The sequence below is a fragment of the Anomaloglossus baeobatrachus genome, chromosome 7 (genome assembly GCF_048569485.1).
Source record: "Anomaloglossus baeobatrachus isolate aAnoBae1 chromosome 7, aAnoBae1.hap1, whole genome shotgun sequence".
In the NCBI taxonomy this organism is placed as follows: domain Eukaryota; kingdom Metazoa; phylum Chordata; class Amphibia; order Anura; family Aromobatidae; genus Anomaloglossus; species Anomaloglossus baeobatrachus.
Window position 1 is genome coordinate 185,819,756 of NC_134359.1, and position 23,745 is coordinate 185,843,500.

The 23,745-nt window shown below is 41.9% G+C and overlaps 1 protein-coding gene across 1 annotated transcript in view; it reads left to right on the forward strand.

Moving 5' to 3' along the window:
* Positions 1-23,745, forward strand: part of DNAH7 (dynein axonemal heavy chain 7) — an 880,767-nt gene that overhangs the window by 838,627 nt on the left and 18,395 nt on the right. The window contains exons 62-63 of the mRNA XM_075317837.1: positions 18,944-19,121; positions 22,343-22,446. Coding sequence (XP_075173952.1) covers positions 18,944-19,121; positions 22,343-22,446 — 282 coding nt within the window. The remainder of the gene's footprint in view (positions 1-18,943; positions 19,122-22,342; positions 22,447-23,745) is intronic.

Genomic DNA, 23,745 nt, shown 5'->3' on the forward strand with positions numbered 1-23,745 from the left:
CAGATAACGTATCTGCATCCGTGGTCAGTTTTCGGCGGGACTTTTTTTCCCGTATTCCCGACGCTTTTTGTATCGCGTCTGTCCGTGCGTCCCGCCGAGCGCTGATCAGGGATGCACATAACGGATCGGCATCCCTGCTCAATTTTTGGCGTGACAAAAAGCATCGGGGATACGGAAAAAAAAGTCACGCCAAAAATTGAGCAGGGATGCCGATCCGTTATGTGCATCCCTGATCAGCGCTCGGCGGGACGCACGGACTGATGCAATGCAAAAAGCGTCGGGGATACGGAAAAAAAAGTATCGCATCTGTCCGTGCGTCCCGCTGAGCGCGGATCAACATCCCTGCTCAATTTTTGGCGTGACTTTTTTTTTTTTTCGTATCCCCAGCGCTTTTTGTATCTCATCCGACCGTGCCTCCTGCAGCGGCCGATCAGTGCACTGCGTCTGTGCGTTTGAAAAGTCAAATGGCGTTCCTTGTCTTCTGAGCCCCGCCATGCGCCCAAACAATTGATTTCCACCACATGTGAGGTATCTGCGTACTCGGGAAAAATTGCACAATACGTTTTATGGTGCATTTTTTCCTGATACCGTTGTAAAAAGAGAAAAAAAAACTACCTTGTTGCTGCAAAAATTTAAAAATTTTTTTTTAAAAAAAATAAATAATTTTCACGGTTCAACGTTATCAACTTTCAGTGGAGCCCCTGGGGGTACAAGGGGCTCACTAAACATCTAGATAAATTCCTTGAGGGGTCTAGTTCCAAAATGGGGTAATTTGTGGGGGAGCTCCACTGTTTAGGCACCATGGGGGGGGGGTCTAAAAACGTGACATGGCGTCCGCTAATGATTCCAATCAATTTTGCTGTCAAATGGTGCCCTTCTCTTCTGAGCCCCGCCATGCGCCCAACAATTACTTTCCACCACATATGAGGTATCTGCGTACTCAGGAGAAAATGGACAATACATTTTATGTTGCATTTTTTCCCGATACCTTTGTGAAAAAAAAAGCTACCTAGTTGAAGCAACAGTTTTGTGGTAAAAAAATGTTTTTTTCTTTTCACGGCTCAACGTTATAAACTTCTGTGAAGCCCCCAGGTGTTCAAAGTGCTCATCAAACATCTAGAAAAAATATTTGAGGGCTCTAATTTTCCAAAATGGGGTCACTTGTGGGGGAGCTCCATTGTTTAGGCACCTCAGGGGGTCTTCAAACCCGACATGGCGTCCGCTAATTAGTGCAGCTAATTTTGCGTTCAAAAATTCAAATGGCGCTCCTTGCCTTCCAAGCACTGCCGTGTGTCCAAACATTTGATTTCCACCACATATGAGGTATCTGCGTACTCAGGAGAAAATGGACAATACATTTTATGTTGCATTTTTTCCCGATACCCTTGTGAAAAAAAAGCTACCTAGTTGAAGCAACAGTTTTGTGGTAAAAAAAATTTTTTTTCTTTTCACGGCTCAACGTTATAAACTTCTGTGAAGCCCCCAGGTGTTCAAAGTGCTCATCAAACATCTAGAAAAAATATTTGAGGGCTCTAGTTTCCAAAATGGGGTCACTTGTGGGGGAGCTCCATTGTTTAGGCACCTCAGGGGGTCTTCAAACCCGACATGGCGTCCGCTAATTAGTGCAGCTAATTTTGCGTTCAAAAATTCAAATGGCGCTCCTTGCCTTCCAAGCACTGCCGTGTGTCCAAACATTTGATTTCCACCACATATGAGGTATCTGCGTACTCAGGAGAAAATGGACAATACATTTTATGTTGCATTTTTTCCCGATACCCTTGTGAAAAAAAAGCTACCTAGTTGAAGCAACAGTTTTGTGGTAAAAAAAATTTTTTTTCTTTTCACGGCTCAACGTTATAAACTTCTGTGAAGCCCCCAGGTGTTCAAAGTGCTCATCAAACATCTAGAAAAAATATTTGAGGGCTCTAGTTTCCAAAATGGGGTCACTTGTGGGGGAGCTCCATTGTTTAGGCACCTCAGGGGGTCTTCAAACCCGACATGGCGTCCGCTAATTAGTGCAGCTAATTTTGCGTTCAAAAATTCAAATGGCGCTCCTTGCCTTCCGAGCACTGCCGTGTGTCCAAACATTTGATTTCCACCACATATGAGGTATCTGCGTACTCAGGAGAAAATGGACAATACATTTTATGTTGCATTTTTTCCCGATACCCTTGTGAAAAAAAAAGCTACCTAGTTGAAGCAACAGTTTTGTGGTAAAAAATTTTTTTTTTCTTTTCACGGCTCAACGTTATAAACTTCTGTGAAGCCCCCAGGTGTTCAAAGTGCTCATCAAACATCTAGAAAAAATATTTGAGGGCTCTAGTTTCCAAAATGGGGTCACTTGTGGGGGAGCTCCATTGTTTAGGCACCTCAGGGGGTCTTCAAACCCGACATGGCGTCCGCTAATGAGTGCAGCTAATTTTGTGTTCAAAAATTCAAATGGCGCTCCTTGCCTTTCGACCTCTGCCGTGCACCCAAACAATTGATTTTTACCCCATATGGGGTATCAGCGTACTCAGGAGAAAATGCATAATAAATTGTAGGGTGCACTTTCTCTTTTCTCCCTTGTAAAAATGAAAATTTTATGGCTAAAGTAACATTTTTGTGTTAAAAAGTAAAATTTTCATTTTTTCCTTCCACATTGCTTTGGTTCCTGTGACGCACCTAAAGGGTTAATAAACTTCTTGGATGTGGTTTTGAGCAGTGTGAGGGGTGCAGTTTTTAGAATGGGGTCACTTTTGGGTATTTTCTGTCACCTCGGCCTCTCAAAGGCACTTCAAATGTGATGTGGTCCCTAAAAAAAATATTTTGTAAATTTTGTTGGAAAAATTAGAAATTGCTGATGAACTTTGACCCCTTCTAACTTCCTAACGAAAAAAAAATTTCTTTCGAAAATTGCGCTGGTGTAAAGTTGACAAGTGGGAAATGTTATTTAGTAACTATTTTGTGTGACATATCTCTCAGATTTATGGCCATAAATTTTCAAAGTTTGAAAATTGCGAAATTTTCCAAATTTTCGCACAATTTCCTAAATTTTCACAAATAAACGCAAAAAATATCGGCCTAAATTTACCACTGACATGAAGTACAATATGTCACGAAAAAACAATCTCAGAATCGCCAGGATCCGTTGAAGCGTTCCAGAGTTATAACCTGTCAAAGTGACACTGGTCAGAATTGCAAAAAATGGCCCGGTCATTAGGGTGTTTTAGTGGCCGGGGGTGAAGGGGTTAACACAAAGACACTTTACCGCAACATGGCATTTTGGAAGACACTGGTATGAATTGGGAGAGAAATTGTTAGTTGTCCTAATGGAGGACACCAAGATATATACATTTTGTAATCTGAATTGCTCTAGTCTTGTAAATCTTACAATTAGAGGTTTTGATCTGGTTTTACATTTTCATTATCAGCTATTTATTATTATTATTTATTATTTATTTATTTATTATCCATAATTCAAAGTTTTCTTTGAAATTCAGGCACACTTTGAGATTTCTACTTATGAAAACCTAAATCTGGAATGCTGAATACCTTTATGTAATGCATATATGGGGCATAAAGTTCACTGATACATCTGTTGTATGCAGTTGTTAGTTTACTGGTGCATGAAAGTATCAGATAGATATTACTGTTTGTCATATCCTGCTAAGATATCAGCTGAAGCCGATATACAAGACAGATGGTGATTTGTGTTATTCACACCGATTTCACAAAACACTGCAGAAATGATAAATATTAGCAGTGCTAATAACTTGTGGCACATCTCTTCCACTGTTGTGAACCCAAAACTTAGCAACATGTTGTTTTTCCCAATTTACAGCCCAGACTAAGGAGGATAAATACGGCATACATGTAAAAATCCCAGTGCAGAGGTTTGGTGGAAATTTGTTTAATTTTTCTCCCTGTAAAAATATTCAAATTTAGGTTTTGAAGCAAAAAAGGAAAATAAAACATTTTAATTTATTTATTACTTTAACCCCTTCACGACCTTGGACGTATATACTATATACTTGCTAGGTTCTGTCCCTCTGGTAACCGTGGTCTCCTGTAATCCCAGCACATGTCTGCTGATCTGATCGTCAGACATGTGTGGCTAACAGATCCACCCGCGCCTGCTTACCACTTTGATCAGGCTAGCAAAATCTGACAGCGCTATTTAAATGGCTGCGGTAGGGATCGCGATATTCCCCGCCGCCATCAGCGGCCCCATGACGCGATATTGGGGTTCCAATGGGTTGCGATGGTAGTGTGGGGTCAGCTGATGACCCCTAACGCTACCATGACAAACTTCCTTTGAGAGCAGATTGAGCGCCCACACTCACAGGAAAGCAGCATTTCTGCTGATCAGAACGATGCTGCTCTGATCAGCAGAAATGAACAAACGATCAGACACTGCAGTGAAGTCATGTAGGGGGACTAGTAAAATTAATTAAAAGAAGTTAAGAAAAGTTTTTTAAAATATGAAAAAAATACCTAAAAGTTCAAATCACCTCTTATTTTGCCCCATTTAATATAAAATAATAAAAAAAATAAAAAATATACACACATTTGGTATCGCCGTATTCATAAATGCCCAATCTATCAAAATACAGTGCCTTGTGAAAGTATTCGGCTCCCTTGAATTTTTCAAACTTTTCCCACATTTCAGGCTTCAAACATAGAGATAAATATTTTAATGTTATGGTGAAGAATCAACAACAAGTGGGACACAATTGTGAAGTTGAATGAAATATATTGCTTATTTTAAACTTTTTTAAAAAATAACTGAAAAGTGGGGCATGCAATATTATTCATCCCCTTTAAGTTAATACTTTGTAACACCACCACAGCTAAACGTCGCTTGGGGTATGTCTCTATCAGTTTTGCACATCAATTTTAACCATCTTCCCTGTCCCTGCTGAGGAAAAGCAGGCCCAAACCATGATGCTGCCACCACCATGTTTGACAGTGGAGATGGTGTGTTCAGGGTGATGAGCTGTGTTGCTTTTACGCCAATCATATCGTTTGGCATTATGCCCGAATAGTTTGATTTTGGTTTCATCTGGCTAGAGCACCTTCTTCCACATGTTTGGTGTGTCTCCCAGGTGTCTTGTGACAAACTTTAATCAACACTTTTTATGGATATCTTTGAGAAATGGCTTTCTCCTTGCCACTCTTCCATAAAGGCCAGATTTGTGCAGTGTACGTCTGATTGTTGTCCTATGGACAGACTTTTCCCACCTCAGCTGTAGATCTCTGCAGTTCATCCAGAGTGATCATGGGCCTCTTGGCTGCCTGCATCTTTGATCAGTCTTCTCCTTGTTTGAGATGATAGTTTGGATGGACGGCCGGGTCTTGGTAGATTTGCAGTGGTATGATACTCCTTCCATTTCAATATGATCGCTTGCACAGTGCGCCTTGGGATGTTTAAAGTTTTGGAAATCTTTTTGGAACCAAATCCGGCTTTGAACTTCTCCACAACAGTATCACGGATCTGCGTGTTGTGTTCCTTGGTCTTCATGATGCTATCTGCGCTTTAAACAGAACACTGAGACTATCACAGAGCAGGTGCATTTATATGGAGACTTGATTACACACAGGTGGATTATATTTATCATCATCAGTAATTTAGGACAACATTGGCTTATTCAGAGATCCTCAATGAACTCCTGGAGTGAATTTGCTGCACTGAAAGTAAAGGGGACGAATAATATTGGACGCCCCAATTTTTAATTATTTCTCTTTTAAAAACGTTTAAAATAAGTAATACATTTCGTTCAACTTCCCAATTGTGTCCCACTTGTTGTTGATTCTTCACCATAACATTAAAATTGTTATCTTTATATTTGAAGCCTGAAATATGGGAAAAGGTTGAAAAATTCAAGGGAGCCGAATACTTTCGCAAGGCACTGTATAGAATCAATTAATCTCATCAGCACACGGCGGTGAGAAAAAAATGGCAATTGCCAAAACTACATTTGTTTGGTTGCCGCAACATTTGTTTAAAATGCAATAACAGGCAATCAAAATGTAGCATCTGCACAGAAATGGTATAATTAAATGGTCTCGGAAAATGGTGACAAGATTGCAATTCTTTTGTTGGACAAACGTCTGATTTTTTTAACCCCTTACATAAAAGTAAAAGTATACATGTCTGACTCTTACCGACCTGAGGCATCATACTGACACATCAGTTTTACCATATGGTGAACAGGGTGAATAAAAGACCCCCAAAACAATTGTGCAATTGCACTTTTTTTGCAATTTCACCGCACTTGGAATTTCTTTCCTGTTTATCAGTACATTATTTGGTAAAACTAATGGTTTTACTCAAAAGTACAACTTGTCCCACAAAAAAATAAGCCCTCATATAGCAATATTGACAGAAAATTAAAAAAGTTATGGCTCTTTGAAGAAGGGGAGGAAAAAATGAAAAACAGAAAATTGCCAGGGTAAAAGGGATAAAGGGGAACTTATCACCTTCAAAAACACTATTTACCTAAGATTTTTTTTCTCTCAAACGTTGTTCACAATTTTATCTAAATCTATGTTAAATCACACCTCTCCTTTGCCGATATAATCCGTCCATCTCACAGGTGTGGCATATCAAGTTGCTGATTAGACAGCATGATTATTGCACAGGTGTGCCTAAGGGGTACTTCTTACATAGCGAGAACGCTAGCGAGATCGCTGCTGAGTCACGTTTTTTGTGACACACCAGTGACCTCATTAGCGATCTCGCTGTGTGTGACACTGAGCAGCGATCTGGCCTCTGCTGTGAAATCGCTGCTCGTTACACACAGTGCTGGATCATTTTTTGGATGTTGCTCTCCCGCTGTGAAGCACACATCACTGTGTTTGACAGCGAGAGAGCAATGATCTGAATGTGAAGGGAGCAGGGAGTCAGCCTCTGGCAGCCTGCGGTAAGCTGTAACCAAGTTAAATATCGGGTAACCAAGCAAAGCCCTTGGCTTGGTTACCCGATATTTACCTTGGTTACTAGCATCCTCCGCTCACAGGTGCCAGTGCCGACTCCCTGCTCCCTGCACACGTAGCCAGAGTACACATCGGGTAAATAAGCAAAGCGGTTTGCTTATTAACCCGATGTGTACTTTGGCTAGGAGTGCAGGGAGACAACGCTAAGCGGTGTGCACTGGTAACCAAGGTAAATATCGGGTAACCAAGCAAAGTGCTTTGCTTGGTTAACTGATATTTACCTTAGTTACCAAGCGCAGCATCGCTTCCACGCGTCGCTGCTGGCTGGGGCCTGGTCACTGGTCGCTGGTGAGATCTGCCTGATTGACAGCTCACCAGCGACCATGTAGCGATGCACCAGCAATCCTGACAAGGTCAGATCGCTGGTGGGATCGCTGGAGCGTCGCTAAAGTGTGACGGTACCCTTAGACTGCCCAAATAGAAGGCTACTCTAAATAGTGCAGTTTTACAGTAAGTATTGTGGTCCAGGAGATCGATGCCTATGGAAAGGCTGCAACCTAGACAAGAATAGTCATCAGCTGGGGTAAAAAAACAGAGTTATATAAAGTGCGAAAATAGTACATAAGAGAATAATTGGAAAGTCAGGCTGGGGTCAAAACGGAGAGGTCAACAGGGTACATAGACAGCAGGCACGAGAATAGTCAGTAATAACTAATAGTCAGCCAAGGTCAAAACTAGGAAACAATGTCACAAAGCGAGGTGTGAACCAGTGTCCCAGCAGTAGAATGCTAAAGCTATACCTGGCGGCGACCAGCAAGCTAGAGGATGAATCGGAAAGGTGTGGTTCCTTCCCATTGACTGTGGCTGAAAGTTGATAACTTCAGCTGGCAAGCACACTCTGCAACCGTCAGCCACTGTTACTGCAGGTCCCAGAAAAACTAAGCTTGGTGGAAGGGGGGTGCCTGCACCCACCAATGCCACTGATACTGGCTCCTCCCCTATCACCAACACCATCTACCGTGGAAATACTGCAGCGCCAAGTGACCAAAGCAGAAGTCACAGGAGCAGACCCTGGTGGAGACGTGACAAAATGGCATCAATAAATTGACCTGTGCTCAATTTCCATAACATACACTTGCCCATATCATAACCCCATTGACACCATGAGCCACTTGATTCACAATGTTGACATCAGCAAACCGCTCACTCACACAAAAACATATATGCAGTCTGCCTACAGTGAAAACCTGGATTCATCCATGAAGAGAACAGCACTCCAACATGTCAGACACCATCAAATGGGAACATTTACTCACTTAAGTCAGTTATGAAGACGAACTGCAGTGAGGTGGAGAGTCCGATGAGTACAATGAGCATGGTGGAGATGAGCTTCCTTTAGATGGTTTCCAACAGTGTGCAGAAATTCTTTGGTTATGCAAACCGATTGTTGCAACAGCTGGTCGTAGACGATCTGGTCTGTATATGGAGGATGATGGGGTGCAGTATTATATATGGAGCAATATGGGGTGTAGTATAATATATTGAGAACTATAAGGTGAATTATAATACATAGAGGCTAATGGGAGGTCCATTATAATAATTAGAGGGCTATGTGGGCGCCATTATAGTATTTGGAGAGCTTTATACGAGGGGGGAAAAGTATACAAGGATGGGAAAGTTTTGTTCTAAGTGAAATGCTTTTTCCCTTAGCACCCATCTTTTCCATGCTCAGCTATACATCTTCCCTCAACACCCAGCTTTTTCCCATGCTCTGATATCATGGTAAAGCTGCGTGCTGATGGAAAGATGTATAGCAGAGCATAGGGAAGCTGGGTGCTGAGGACAAGATGGATATCAGAACATAGGAAAGCTGGGTGTTGATAGAAAGAGGGATCTCATATCATGGTGAACCTGGGTGCTGAGGGAAAGAGCTAAGTGTCAGCATCATTATCCTATACCCAGAGTGTTGGTGTACGTGGGAGGGGACCCAGGTCCATACTTTGCACCAGTGCCCATCAAACTAGTTATGCCACTGGAGGTGACTATGCTGGATCTTGAGGTATTGGGTTGGTGTGGTTATATGTCTCCGGATGTACTGCCAAATTCTTTGAAATGCCTTTGGAGACCGCTTATGCTAGAGAAATGAACTTTCAATTCACGGGCAACAGCTCTGGTGTACATTACTGCAGTCAGCATGACAATTGTATGCTCTCTAAAAACTTGTGACATCTGTGGCATTGTGCTGTGTGAAAAAACTGCACATTTTAGACTGGCCTTTCATTGTGGCCAGTGTAAGGCACACCTCTGCAATATTCATGCTGTCTAATCAGCATCTTAATATGTCACACCTCTGAGGTGGATGGAATTATCTCTGGAACGGAGAAGTACCACTAACACATATTTAGACAAATTTGTAAACAATATGTGTCCATTTGTGTAGATAGAAAAAGACTTAGATCATTGAGCTCAGCTCATGAAAAATGGGAGCAAAAACAAAAGTGTTGTGTGCGTGTGTGTGTGTGTACCACCCTGAGAGGGGCCCGGCAGCTTCTTCTGCTTGCTCGGGCCGAGCCGCTCGAGATCCGGGCTCGGGTTGTCGGTGGCACGAGCGCCTCTGGACCGGGGGCCACGTCGCTCTTGTTAAGGGGAGTAGGCGGTGGTAGGATGGTGGTCATGTAACGGGTCGTGACGCCACCCACGGGTCGTGGTGATGGGAGAAGCACCACCACTGCGGCTGAAATAATGGCGGGCTCGTCCGGGATCGGTGTTGCGGCTGTAGCCGAGATGTTAGCCCCTCCGTGGGTAGAGACGGTGTGTCCCAGGGCCTGGTGGGGGACTGGGGCGACTGTAAGGATTGGTGGTTGTTGTTGTCGGGGTGCAGGGCGCCGTGCCGCGGTGTAGTGTGTCGTGCCCGGATGGCACTGGTGTACTCACGATTAATTAACACTGAGTCACTGGTAAACCAAAGTTCGGTAGTGGTCGGTGCCAGCGGCCGGCTGCTGATGTCCCCTGTGGGGTTGATGGTGGCCCCTATTCCCGTGCACTGCAGTGGTAGCCCGCTCCCCGGCGTTGAGCTGCCAGAGGAGCCCTCGGTTGCCCGCAGGCGCTGGCCCGTCAGGTGTTTGGCCCTTGGCGGTGGCGCTCACCCGGTCTCAGTGGGCTTTTGCCTTCTTTTGGGACTTTGGTTGTGGATGAACCCGTGAGGTCCGGCCAGCAATCAGTCAATTCGCCTATACTCAGTGGCTTCTAAGCTAGGACGGTGTCTGAGTACCCTCCTTTTTGGTGCTCCGGTACACGTTTGACTCCCCGGTTCGGGACCGGCGGTCCACAACCCAGGCCCGGTCCGTACGGTTCCGCCGGTTGCTGTACCGGTACTCCTGCAGACGGCCACCAACGCCTGCCTGCCTGACGTTCTCTAAGGGGCCCAGGCTCCTACCCGGGTCCCTGACAGTTTCTCTCCTTTTTCACCTCCTGTCACTGTCACTCTCCAAACTCATCTCCTTGAACTTCCTGCCCCAGGACAGTAGTCTCCTCGGTGGGCGTGTCTTTCCACCTGACTCCGCCCACCTGGTGTGCTCTACTTGCCCTGAGAGAGGCATCAGGTCTCCCTTTCGGGTGACATGTGTGTGATCTCACAGGGGGTGGGGGTGTGTGTGGATGTGGCTGATGTAATTACCTGTGACCCCTGGGGTCCAGGGCGTCACATGTGTGTAATAAAAAAAGTTTAACTAAAAGTAATGAGAGTGAATTCTACTGCTTTTATATTGTCCTCAACCACTACCAATTCGGATATTCAATGCAATCTGTCAATTAAATGTCACCTGTCTATACCTAGAAAAAAATTAAATTAGACCAATCAGGTCCAGATGGTATAAACACCTTTGTTCTAAAGGTAAACAGTACTGTAAGAGACAATTATTTCTAAAATGTAAAGATGCTATAATGACAGGGTCTGTACTACACAACTGAGTTATAGCAAATTTGACATCAATTTGATCAGTTTCTTTGAGCAAGTTCCAGAATGGACCCGGATGAATTATTATATATCACAAATCTTTTTTTTTTTTACTTCAATGCATGTGATATGCCATAAAAAGTTGGTTTATAAAAAGAGTTTGCCTAAATGAGGAAATAACTAGCTCAGTGATAAAAAAAATAGAAGGTGGTTATTACTTTAGATAATCAATTTAGGTAACTGTTGCTAGTGGTAACACACATCAGTAATGGGCCCTATTCTTTTTAATGTATTAATTAAATATCTTGTAGAGCGATTGCACATTAAAATATCAATCTCTCTACTAAACTGTGCAAGATAGCTGAATGATTGTCATTTTTTCCACCATCTGTACACAAATACATCAACAGAACCATCGACAATACAGACTTACATCACCAGAACCTCCATCCATACAGAAATACATCACCAGAACCACCGACAGTACAGATATATAGTGTTAAAACCATTATCAGTAAATGAATACATCACCAAAACCACCATCAGAACAGAAATATATAACCAGAACCATCAGCACAGGAATGCATCACCAGATCCAGCATTAGTCCATGAATACATTATCAGAACCACCATCAGAACAGAAATACATCACCAGAACCACCAACAGTACAGGAAAATATCAGCAGAACATTAGTACATGAATACATTATCAGAACCTTAATCAGTACATGAATACATCCCCAAGTTAGTACCGTGATCAACTGTAATGTCGGATCAGCCACATATACAGTTGTGTTGTATGAACCTCCAACTTCAAATGTGTCCTTAATAATGGTAAAGAGATACTGAGAGTTGTTACCTGTCATTGTCAGAATGTGGACAATACAAGAACCACAGTCATCATGAGACATAGTAAATTTTACAAATAAACATTTACATCCAGGTACATTATTGGTGAAATCTCTGATTAGAGTGTTTGTCTTTTCTCCATCTATCTGGACACCGTGATGAGTTTTCACATCCACAGCTTGTCTCTGCATACTTCTATCTTCCACAGTCTTCTGTAGCACATCCTGCCCTTAACCCCTTAGTGACGGAGCTAATTTTCACCTTAATGACCAGACCAAATTTTGCAATTCTGACCAGTGTCACTTCATGAGGTTATAACTCTGGAACGCTTCAACGGATCCTGGTGATTTTGAGATTGTTTTTTCGTCACATATTGGACTTCATGTTAGTATAAAATTTAGGACAATATTTTTTGCGTTTATTTATGAAAAAAATTGAATTTTGGCAAAAATTTTGAAAATTTAGCAATTTTCAACTTTTGAATTTTTATACCGTTAAACTAGAGATTCCTGTGACACAACATAGTTAATAAATAACATTTCCCACTTGTCTACTTTACATCAGCACAATTTTGTAAACAAAATTTTTTTTGTTAGGAAGTTAGAGGGGTTCAAAGTTTATCAGCGATTTCTCATTTTTACATCAAAATTTACAAAACCATTTTTTTAGGGACCACATCACATTTGAAGTGACTTTGAGAGGCCTAGATGACATAAAATACCCAAAAGTGACACCATTCTAAAAACTGCACCCCCCAAAGTACTCAAAACCGCATTCAAGAAGTTTATTAACCCTTCAGGTGCTTCACATGAACAAAAGCAATGTGGAATGAAAAAATGCAAAAATTTAATTTTACCTAAAAATGTTGCTCTAACCCAAATTTATTCACTTTTAGAAGAAATAGCACAACAAAATGGACCCCAAAACTTGTTCCCCACTTTCTTATGAGCGCGCCGATACCCCACATGTGGTCAGAAACCTCTGTTTGGACAAATGGGAGGGCTTGGAACAGAAGGAGCAATATTTGAATTTTGGAAAGCAAATTTGGCTGAAATAGATTGCGGGCACCATGTTGCATTTACAGGTCTGCTAAGGTACCTAAACAGAAGAAACCCCTCACAAGTGACGCCATTTTGGAAACTAGACCCCTGAAGGCTTCTATCTAGGGGTATAGTGAGCATTTTATATCCACCGGTACTTCACAGATTTTGTTAACATTACGTTGTCATATTGAAAATTTTAATAATTTTCTCAAAAATGTTGCTTTAGCATCAACTTTCTCACTTTTTCAAGAGGTAATTCCAAAAATTTGACCTCAAGGTTTGTTAACCACTTTTTTATGAGCGCGGTGATACCTCACATGTGGTCTGAAACCTTTCTTTGGACAAATGGGAGGGCTTGGAACGAAAGGAGCAATATTTGAATTTTGGAAAGGAAATTTGGCTGAAAAAGATTGCGGGCACCATGTCGCATTTGGAGGTCCCCTATGGTACCTAAACAGCAGAAACCCCGCAAAAGTGACCCCATTTTGGAAACTAGGCCCCTCAAGAAATTTATCTAGATGTTTGGTGAGTACCCTGAACCCCCAGGTGCTTCACAGAATTTTATAACGTTGAGCCATGAAAATAAAAAAATTAAATTTTACCACAAAATTGTTATTTCAACCAGATAGCTTTTTTTTCACAAGGGTAACAGGAAAAAAATCACCATGAAATTTATTGTGCAATTTTTCCTGAGTTTGGCGATACCTTATATGTGGTGGAAATCAACTGTTTGGGCACATGACAGGGCTCGGAAGGGAAGGAGCGCCGTTTGACTGCAAAATTGGCTGGAATCAATAGCGGACGCTATGTTGCATTAGGAGAGCCCCTGAGGTGTCTATACAGTGAAGCTCCCCAACATGTGGCCCCATTTTGAAAAATAGACCCCTGAAGGAATTTATCTAGATGTTTGGTGAGTACCCTGAACCCTCAGGTGCTTCACAGAAGTTTATAATGTTGAGCCATGAAAATATAAAAATACATTTTTACCACAAAATTGTTACTTCAACCAGGTAGCTTTTTTTTTTACAAGTGTAAAAGGAAAAAATTCAGCATAAAATTTATTGTGCAATTTCTCCTGAGTATGCTGATACCTTATGTGTGGTGAAAATCAACTGTTTGGGTGCACAGCAGGGCTCGGAAGGGAAGGAGCGCCATTTGACTGCACAATTGGCTGGAATCATTAGCGGACGCTATGTTGCATTTGGAAAGCCCCTAAGGTGCCTAAACAGTGAAGGTTTCCCACAAGTGACCCCATTCTGGAAACAAGACACCTCAAGGCTTTTATCTAGGTGTATATTGAGCAGTTTGAATCCAAGAGTACTTCACAGAATTTGATAAGCTTAGGTTGCCATATTGAAAATTTTCATTTTTTTCACAAAAATGTTGCTTTAGCATCATATTTCTTACTTTGTCAAGAGGCAACAACAAACCGTGGACCCCACAGGTTGTTATCCAATGTCATATGAGCACAGGGATACCCCACATGTGGCCAAAAACCTCTGTTTGGATAAAGGGGAGAGCTTGGAATGGAAGGAGCACCATTTGAATTCTGGAAAAGTTGAAATAAATTGTGGGCACCATGTCACATTAGCAGGGCCCCTTGGGTAGCTATACAGCAGAAACCCCCCCACAAGTGACCCAATTTTGGAAACTGGATTTTATTCAGGAGTATAGTAAGCATTTTGAATCCACAGGTACTTCACAAAAATGTTGCTGTAGCAACAAATTTCTCACTTTTAGGCTATGTGGCCATGATCCAGCGACACGGCATCTAGTACACAGTGCCAGCCTTCCTGCAGAGATGTGAGTGTTGTCCACGGGAGAACGCAGCTGCCCATACCCATGATTTGGGTTCAGGCTGCTGTGGAGCTCTATACTACTTGTAGAGAACACTCTTGTCTCCGCAGCATAAATTGACATGCTGAGGCTCGGGAAGCTGCACCACAGGACGGTTTATGCTGCAGAGAAAAGAAGCACATTGGGCATAGAATTTCTAAAAATCCTTCCACTGTGCTTCTACTGCACAATGCAGCGCTATGGACGCAGGGAAAACACTCTGCGCCCAAAACGCTGCAAACCCTGATTGTGGGCACATAGCCTAAAATGCTACAATGGATGAATGGATAGATGTCAAACATATATAACGTCCCACCCCCCTGCATATTCTAAGCTGGCGCCCTTTAGTGCCTTTCATGTGGCACTAAAGGGTGCCTAGCCTTGTATTTAGCCCCCCAAAAAATTAATAATTAAAATAAACGACGTGGGGTCCCCCCTATTTTTGATAGCCAGCTAGGGTAAAGCAGACAGCTGTAGCCTGCAAACCACAGCTGACAGCTTCACCTTGGCTGGTGATCAATTTGGAGGGCTCCCCAGGCGTTTTTTTAAAAAAAAACAAAAAAAAAACAAACGTGGGTCCCCCCCAAATTAGATCACCAGCCAAGGTGAAGCGGACAGCTGGGGTCTGGTATTCTCAGGGTGGGAAGAGCCATGGTTATTGGACTCTTCCCAGCCTAAAAATAGCAGGCCGCAGCCGCCCCAGAAGTGGCGCATCCATTGGATGCGCCAATCCTGGCGCTTCGCTCCAGCTCATCCCGCGCCCTGGTGCGGTGGCAAACGGGGTAATATACGGGGTTGATACCAGCTGTAATGTCACCTGGCATCAAGCCCTGGGGTTAGTGATGTCACGGCATCTAAACAGATACCCGACATCACTAACCCAGTCAGTAATAGAAAAAAATAAAGACAAAAAAAAAATTTATTTGAAAAAAAAAACTCCCCGAAACATTCCTTTTTCACCAATTTATTGAAAATAAATAAATTTCGGTCGCTGTAATCCATTTTGGAGGTCCCTCGGCGACTCTGGATCTTCTAGAATATGGGGGGCACGTTCAGGGAACGTATCCCCCATTTTCTGGAAGAGCAAGCTCTCCATGAGCAGTGTGGGTGCAGTAATCTGAGAATACTGCACTCACACTGCCCCGGTCCAACCTAGGGCAGAGTGACCTGCAGTAACCTCATTCCAGAATATGAGGGGCACGCTCACAGAACGTACCCCCCACATTCTAGAACAGCAGGCTCTCCATGTGAGGAGTGTGGCTGCAGATTACTGCACGCACTCTCCCCCGGTCCACAGTGCAGCAGCAAGGTCAGCGTCCCTGCTAGCAAGGATCCAGCTGACAGCCGCTGTCTGCGCATGCGCCGCCAGCTTTCTAGGAGGCGGAGTGATCGCGGGGACGGAGCAGCAGCTAGGTAACGGGGCTGACCGGGGGCTGACCGAGGGCTGACCGGGGGACCTGGGGACGACTTTTCTGCCGCATGTAACGGGGGGGACTCTCCGGTACCAGGGGGCTTTGGGGGGCACTAGGGGTTTATATTTCTTTCTCATCTGACATGTTTGATCATGTCAGATGAAAAAGAAATCAGTTTTACCGGCCATTTATTTTTTTTTCATGTGTTCGTCGGTATACGGTGTATACCGCCGATCACATGATCGGGGTCCAAAAAAAACCACCCCGATTTATAATCTGGGGGGTCTCAGCTACCCCCGGTAACTGAAACCCCCGAGATTTTCGGTCGCTGGGGGGCGCTACAGGGTTTTTTCGGGCCACCGCTTTAAAGCGGCGGAACAGAATACGTACCCTGTTTTGCCGCCGCTTTAAGTCGTACGGCCGTCATTATGAGGTTAAAAATACCAGTGCCATTATAGTGCTTCTGAATAAAAAAAAACTCACCTACTCTGTTTCTCCCCACACTATCCCTCTTATGGTACATAGCCTCCACACTATCCTCTTCTATAAACTATTACATCTACACTTTCCTCTCCTTTCCATACTGAGCCCCCTCTTCACACTGTCTTCTCCCACTGTCCCTCTAATACTGATGAATTTATGTAGTTTACCCCTTATCACACTCCCCCCATCTGCATACTGATCGGCTCTATATTTTGCCCTCATACTGTCCCTCCATGGTGCCCCCACTATACTGCCTTTCTACACTACACAGTATCTGAATTGTGCCCCCTCACACTCTACCCCCATACATATCTCCTTACACATTCCCCTACTCCCCATACTGTCTTTTCACACATTCCCCCTCCCAATTTTGTCTCCTCACACATTTTTCCCCTTCCCATACTGTCTTTTCACACTCTATTGACCACTTGCTCATTCCCTCCTCCCCATACTGTCTCCTTACACCTTCCGCCACACTGTTTCCTCACATATTTTAGCCCCTCACAATATTGTCGCCTCACACACCGTTTCCTCACACATTTCCTCCTGCCCCATGCTGTCTCCTTACACGTTTCCCCTCCCCTTATACTGTCTCATTACACATTTCTTCCCTTCCCATACTGTCTCCTCACCTATCTCACCCACTCATACTGTATCCTCACACTATTCCAGCCCCCATTACCATACCATCTGTAATCATACCCTCCCTGTTGCTGACAATGTCCTGTGCAGTGAAGAAGTGATGTCAGCAGCGTGATCAGCTGACATAATGACTCTGCTGATGTCCCCCTAACAACCCTGAAGTGTTGGTGGTCAGGGCTTCAAGTGTACTGAGATTGTGTTTTGCTTCTCTGCGCTGTCAGCAGCTTGACAACTGGTTCGTAGAGCAGCCGAACGTTGCTCTAGGTCTGTGAGATACCTCAGACCTCCACATCGGTCTGCTCGAAGATGCCCCATGCCTACAAATGCATGCCTCCCTCCTTCCTAGATACACCACTGTGTATAATTTTCTGCATGGTGCTGCTAACCAGAGAAAGAAAAGCAGGAAGGTAAAATAAACCCAATAGTTCAGAGACTGGAAAATAGATAAAGAGCATGCAGATGGGAAAACTGATCATTAATCAAGATATATAGTATAACGCTCATAAGTAGTGTTATTCCTCATGTATACATGACAGGTTGCTCTGAAATGTTACCTTAGGAGCTCAAACTGACTGGTACACTTAGAGCTGCATCTCACCTACAGCGGTTTTCCTGACAGGGCGGCAATGCTAGTACCTCATCACTGGCACAGACCACAGGGCAAAAAAAGAGGATGAGAAGGCCCATGTAATTGTATGGCTTCATATGCTAAGGCTCTGTCACCCAACCTCTATTAGACCTGTGTGAACTGGCAAGCTTTTCAGGAGGAAGAAGCTTCGAGATTTACCCTGCATCTTTTGTCCTAAAGCATCTTTTTGCTTGCTTTTTGCTACATATCCATTTTTTTTTTTTTTTTTTTTTTTTTTTTACTTTTATTGAATCAACTAGTGAGTGGCTTCCAAAATGAAGCCTCCTGAAGAATAGTCAGGTCATTTCTTCTATCAGTTTTACATCTTTGGAAACCTGAAACTGATAAAAAGAAGATGAAAAGACTAAACATATGAAAAGCAAATCGTTTTTACATGACAATGCACATGTTCATTCAGTGTTTATTTAGAGCTTTTTTAGCCAGATTATGGCTAGACGAGTGGACCCATGGAAATTTGGTTCAGCCGAACTTTAAATTAAGATCAGTTTGGGACTCAAACTTGACCTGAACCCCAAAGGAAGTCACTAATTGGGCAGTTTGGGAAAACCGCCCACATGGAGCCAGCCGTGCACAGATCAATTCTGTAGGTAGGTGGGCAGGGTTTTTCCATTTTTTTTGGGCGGGTTGCCCACTACATCTGATCATGCTATTACCCCCAATGCGAGCCGTTCACACACTGCAAGTGGCTCACACTGGGCTGAGCAACAAGCGCACCCGAGCGGTGCTTGCACAAGTGGTGTTCATGCGTAAAGCTTCCGAACTCTTTTTTGCCTCTCTAAAGTTTGTCTTTGGTACGAACACTGAACCTCAGGTTCGCTCATCTCTATTTATGGAGTGTACACATCTGAAAAAGACATTTTGTGCACTTGCCCTTAGCGAGCTGTAATTTTGCCATATGTATCAAATTATAAGAATTTTAAAATGAACTTTGAAAAGTTTCATACTGGCAGAGATAAATTGCTAAGTATTCAATTATTTTGTGTTATGCAGATCCAGCATGAATTGCTACTGATTATTTCTAGTCTAATGTATAACTTTTTTGATCAATATCTGGAGCTGTATACTTACTTGCACAGATAGATGTCAGTATATATTGAGAATATTGATGATGGTATTTGTATGCTTTATTATGTATATATTTTCATATGTAACACAGGACTGGTATGAAAATGGAACACCTCCAGTTTTTTGGCTCTCTGGCTTTTTTTTCACACAAGCATTCCTGACTGGAGCACAACAAAATTTTGCTCGCAAGTACACGATTCCCATTGACCTGCTCGGGTTTGACTTTGAGGTTTTAGAAGATAAGGAATACAAACATGCACCTGAAGATGGTAAGGAGTAGTCGCTGCTGCCACAAAGTTCAAATAACCCCTCTTTTGCCCATTAAGAATACAGGTAATACAATTTTTAAACAAACACACATATGTGGTATTACAGAGTTCAGAAAAGTCCGATCTATCAAAATATAAAACTAGTTAACCTGATCGGTAAACACTGAAACAACAAAAACTTCAAGAACGCCCAAATTAAGTTTTTTTGATCGCTGAAATACCACAAAAAATGCTGTAACAAGTGATCAATACGCCATATCTATCCAAACATGGTATTAATAAAAATGTCGTCTCACCCTGCAAAAAATAAGCCATCACATGGCTCCATCGATCAAAAAATGAAAATGTTACGAGTTGTGGAAAATAGCAACACAGACCCCCAATTTTTTTCGCAAACTTATGATTTTTTTTAGCATTAAAATAATAAAAAAAAACCTGGACGTTTGGTATCGTACTGATGAGGTAATTACGAACATTACCACAAAATGTATACTGTCAAAGCAATTCCCAGAAAACCCATGTCAGAATTCTGTTCACATTTGGAATTTTTCCCTCATTTTACAACACAATATGTGGTAAAATAAACGGTGTCATTCAAAAGTTCAACTCGTCTCACAAAAAAACAAGCCCTCATATTTCTTATGTGGACAAAAAACTAAAAAAAAGTTATGGCTTTGGGAAGAAGGGGAGGAAAAAACCCCGAAAACTCAAAAATATAATTTCGTCCCATTGTGAATGGGTGAAAAAATAAAGTAAAAAAATAACATCTTTGGTATTGCCACTTTTGTAACAGTCTTATCTGTTAAAATATGGAATCAATCAACGTGATCAGTAAATGCCATAAAAAGAAAAGACAAAGGCAGAGTTGCATTTTTTTTCAACTACATAAAAAAAAGTAATTATAACCAATCAAAGCATCTAGAGTGCTGACCAAAAGTATTGGCACCCCTGCAATTCTGTCAGAGAATACTCAGTTTCTTCCTGAAAATGATTGCAATCACAAATTCTTTGGTATTATTATCTTCATTTATTTTGCTTGCAATGAAAAAACACCAAAGAGAATGAAACAAAAATCAAATCATTGATCATTTCACACAAAACTCCAAAAATGGGCCAGATAAAAGTATTGGCACCCTTAGCCTAATACTTGGTTGCACAACCTTTAGCCAAAATAACTGCGAACAACCGCTTCCGGTAACCATCAATGAGTTTCTTACAATGCTCTGCTGGAATTTTAGACCATTCTTCTTTGGCAAACTGCTCCAGGTCCCTGAGATTTGAAGGGTGCCTTCTCCAAAGTGCCATTTTGAGATCTCTCCACAGGTGTTCTATGGGATTCAGGTCTGGACTCATTGCTGGCCACTTTAGTAGTCTCCAATGCTTTCTATCAAACCATTTTCTAGTGCTTTTTAAAGTGTGTTTTGGGTCATTGTCCTGCTGGAAGACCCATGACCTCTGAGGAAGACCCAGCTTTCTCACACTGGGCCCTACATTATGCTGCAAAATTTGTTGGTAGTCTTCACACTTCATAATGCCATGCATACGGTCAAGCAGTCCAGTGCCAGAGGCAGCAAAGCAACCCCAAAACATCAGGGAACCTCCGCCATGTTTGACTGTAGGGACCGTGTTCTTTTCTTTGAATGCCTCATTTTTTTTTCCTGTAAACTCTATGTTGATGGCTTTTCCCAAAAAGCTCTACTTTTGTCTCATCTGACCAGAGAACATTCTTCCAAAACGTTTTAGGCTTTCTCAGGTAAGTTTTGGTAAACTCCAGCCTGGCTTTTTTATGTCTCGGGGTAAGAAATGGGGTCTTCCTGGGTATCCTACTATACAGTCCCTTTTCATTCAGACACCGACAGATAGTACGAGTTGACACTGTTGCACCCTCGGACTGCAGGGCAGCTTGAAGTTGTTTGGATGTTAGTCGAGGTTCTTTATCCACCATCCGCACAATCTTGCGTTGAAATCTCTCATCAATTTTTCTTTTCCTTCCACATCTAGGGAGGTTAGCCACAGTGCCATGGGCTTTAAACTTCTTGATGACACTGCGCACCGTAGACACAGGAACTTTCAGGTCTTTGGAGATGGACTTATAGCCTTGAGATTGCTCATGCTTCCCCACAATTTGCATTTTCAAGTCCTCAGACAGTTCTTTGGTCTTCTTTCTTTTCTCCATGCTCAATGTGGTACACACAAGGACACAGGACAGAGGTTGAGTCAACTTTAATCCATGTCAACTGGCTGCAAGTGTGATTTAGTTATTGTCAACACTTGTTAGGTGCCACAGGTAAATTACAGGTGCTGTTAATTACACAAATTAGAGAAGCATCACATGATTTTTCAAACAGTGCCAATACTTTTGTCCACCCCCTTTTTATGTTTGGTGTAGAATTATATCCAATTTGGCTTTATGAAAAAAAATGTTTTCTTTCATTGAAGACAAATGAAATGAAGATAATAATACCAAAGAATTTGTGATTGCAAACATTTTCAAGAAGAAACTGAGTATTCTCTGACAGAATTGAAGGGGTGCCAATACTTTTGGCCAGCACTGTATGTACATGAAACTGGTATAAATAAAAATGTCAGCTCTCCATGAAAAAAAATAAGCTCTTACTCATTCCAATCAACAGAAAAAGAAAAATGTTATGGCGTCTTGGAAAATGGAGACACAAAATATATATATATATATTTTTTTAACAATATTTAGGTTTTTTTTTATCACTTAAGTAGAAAAAAATTCAATGCATATTTGGTATTGCTGTAATCACAGTGACCTGGACAATGATGTATCCAGGTTATTTTTACCGCAAAACAAACACCATAAAAACAAAACCCAGAAAACCATGGCGAATTGTATTATTTTTAACTATTTCTCACGCTTGGATTTTTTTCCCCTGTGTTTCAGTACACCATATGGTGAAATGAATGGTTTCATTCAAAACCACATCAATGGAAAAATAAAAATGTTATGGCTCTTGAAAGAAGGAGAGGAAAAAATTAAAGTGCAAAAACAAAAAAAGTCTGGACTTAAAGGGATAAATAGCACAGCACTCATCCAAGAGCTTATGCTCTTATTTTTTATTGATCAATAGCTATAGTACGATAACTATAGTCATCTCCAAACTAGGACTCCCTATAAGCATTGTCCATGTTTTTACAAAATGATAAATGCCCTAATATTGCACTACAAGTGTCTAATGATTGTTATCTTTTCATAGGTGTATATATTCATGGATTGTTTCTTGATGGCGCTCGCTGGGACAGAAAGACAAAGAAGTTAGGAGAATCTTACCCCAAGATTCTGTATGATTCAGTTCCTGTGGTTAGTATGATTCTCCATATTTATGTATGTAAAAACTTTCCTTTTTTTTGTGTCTACAGCTTCTATGCAGACATATACATCTATATAGTAGCAAAGAATAAACTATTTGGTCTGATCATGTCTTACTCGTAAATCTGCAGACAGCGTTCAGGGCTCGTTCAGACATTCAGTTTTTTTCAACTACGAGAAAATTGGACTGTTTCATCAGAATCTAGCAGAATACGGCACTTCTGTTGGTGCATAAGTAGCATCCAATCCCATAACCAATATAAACAGAAAACTTAGCACTCAGGAGTTGATGTGAAAAAATGGTGATTTTCATTCCAAGACACTACCAAGCACAAACATTTCAGTCCGTTGTGGACCTTCTTCAGTGTGCAGCGGTGGTAGAGTGTCACTGTTTCCCAGGAGAGGCAAGCATTACAGTGTTCCCTGCCGTGCCCACCGCTATACTAAATGCTAGGTGTTTGCTCAGTATAACGGTGGACACCGCAGGAAACACTGTAAGGCTAGTGCCCCACTTTGTGTGCTCCTACTTGCAGTTCTAAACGCACGTTTTGGGCTTAATTGATCTGACCAAAGTTGCCTTTTTCAGAAATTTAGCGCTGAAAACGCATGCGTATTTACCGCGTTTTAGATGCGTTTTCAGCGCTTTTTACCTGCTTTTCCACCTGCGTTTTGATAGATGCGTTTTGAACATCATGACACTGCTAAATAAAGTTTAAATAGTCAAACTCAATGAAAAAATTGGAAAAAAAGAAACAAATCTATATTTTTGTGAAAAATAATGAAAATAGATTAATTTAATGAAATTATAGCGGTAATATGATATTTAATGGCAAAATAGCAATAATTTATTAAAATTCTTATTTTTAATTGTTGGACTATGTGTGTGTAAAGGGACATATGAAATCATTATTTTGAAGTCCAAAACACATGTTTTCTGCACTGGAAAAGCAGGTAAAATGCAGAAATTTGCTGGAATCTTGGTTTTTGCCATTTCTCATAGACTTCAATGTTAGCAAAACGCACCTAAAATGGCAAAAACAATTGACATGCTGCTTCTTTGAACGCATTGTTTTTGCCACAAAATATGCAAATTAAAAGCAGCGTTTTAAAACGCAAAGTGGGGTCTAGAAATCCCCATTTTCCATAGACTTTGCTGTAAAATCAAAACGCACCTAAAAAGCACCAAAACGCAGGTGGAAACGCAAAGTGGGGCCCTAGCCTAACGCTTGCCTCTCGTGGACAACAGAGACACTCTACCACCACTGCACACTGAGGAAGGTCCATTACGGA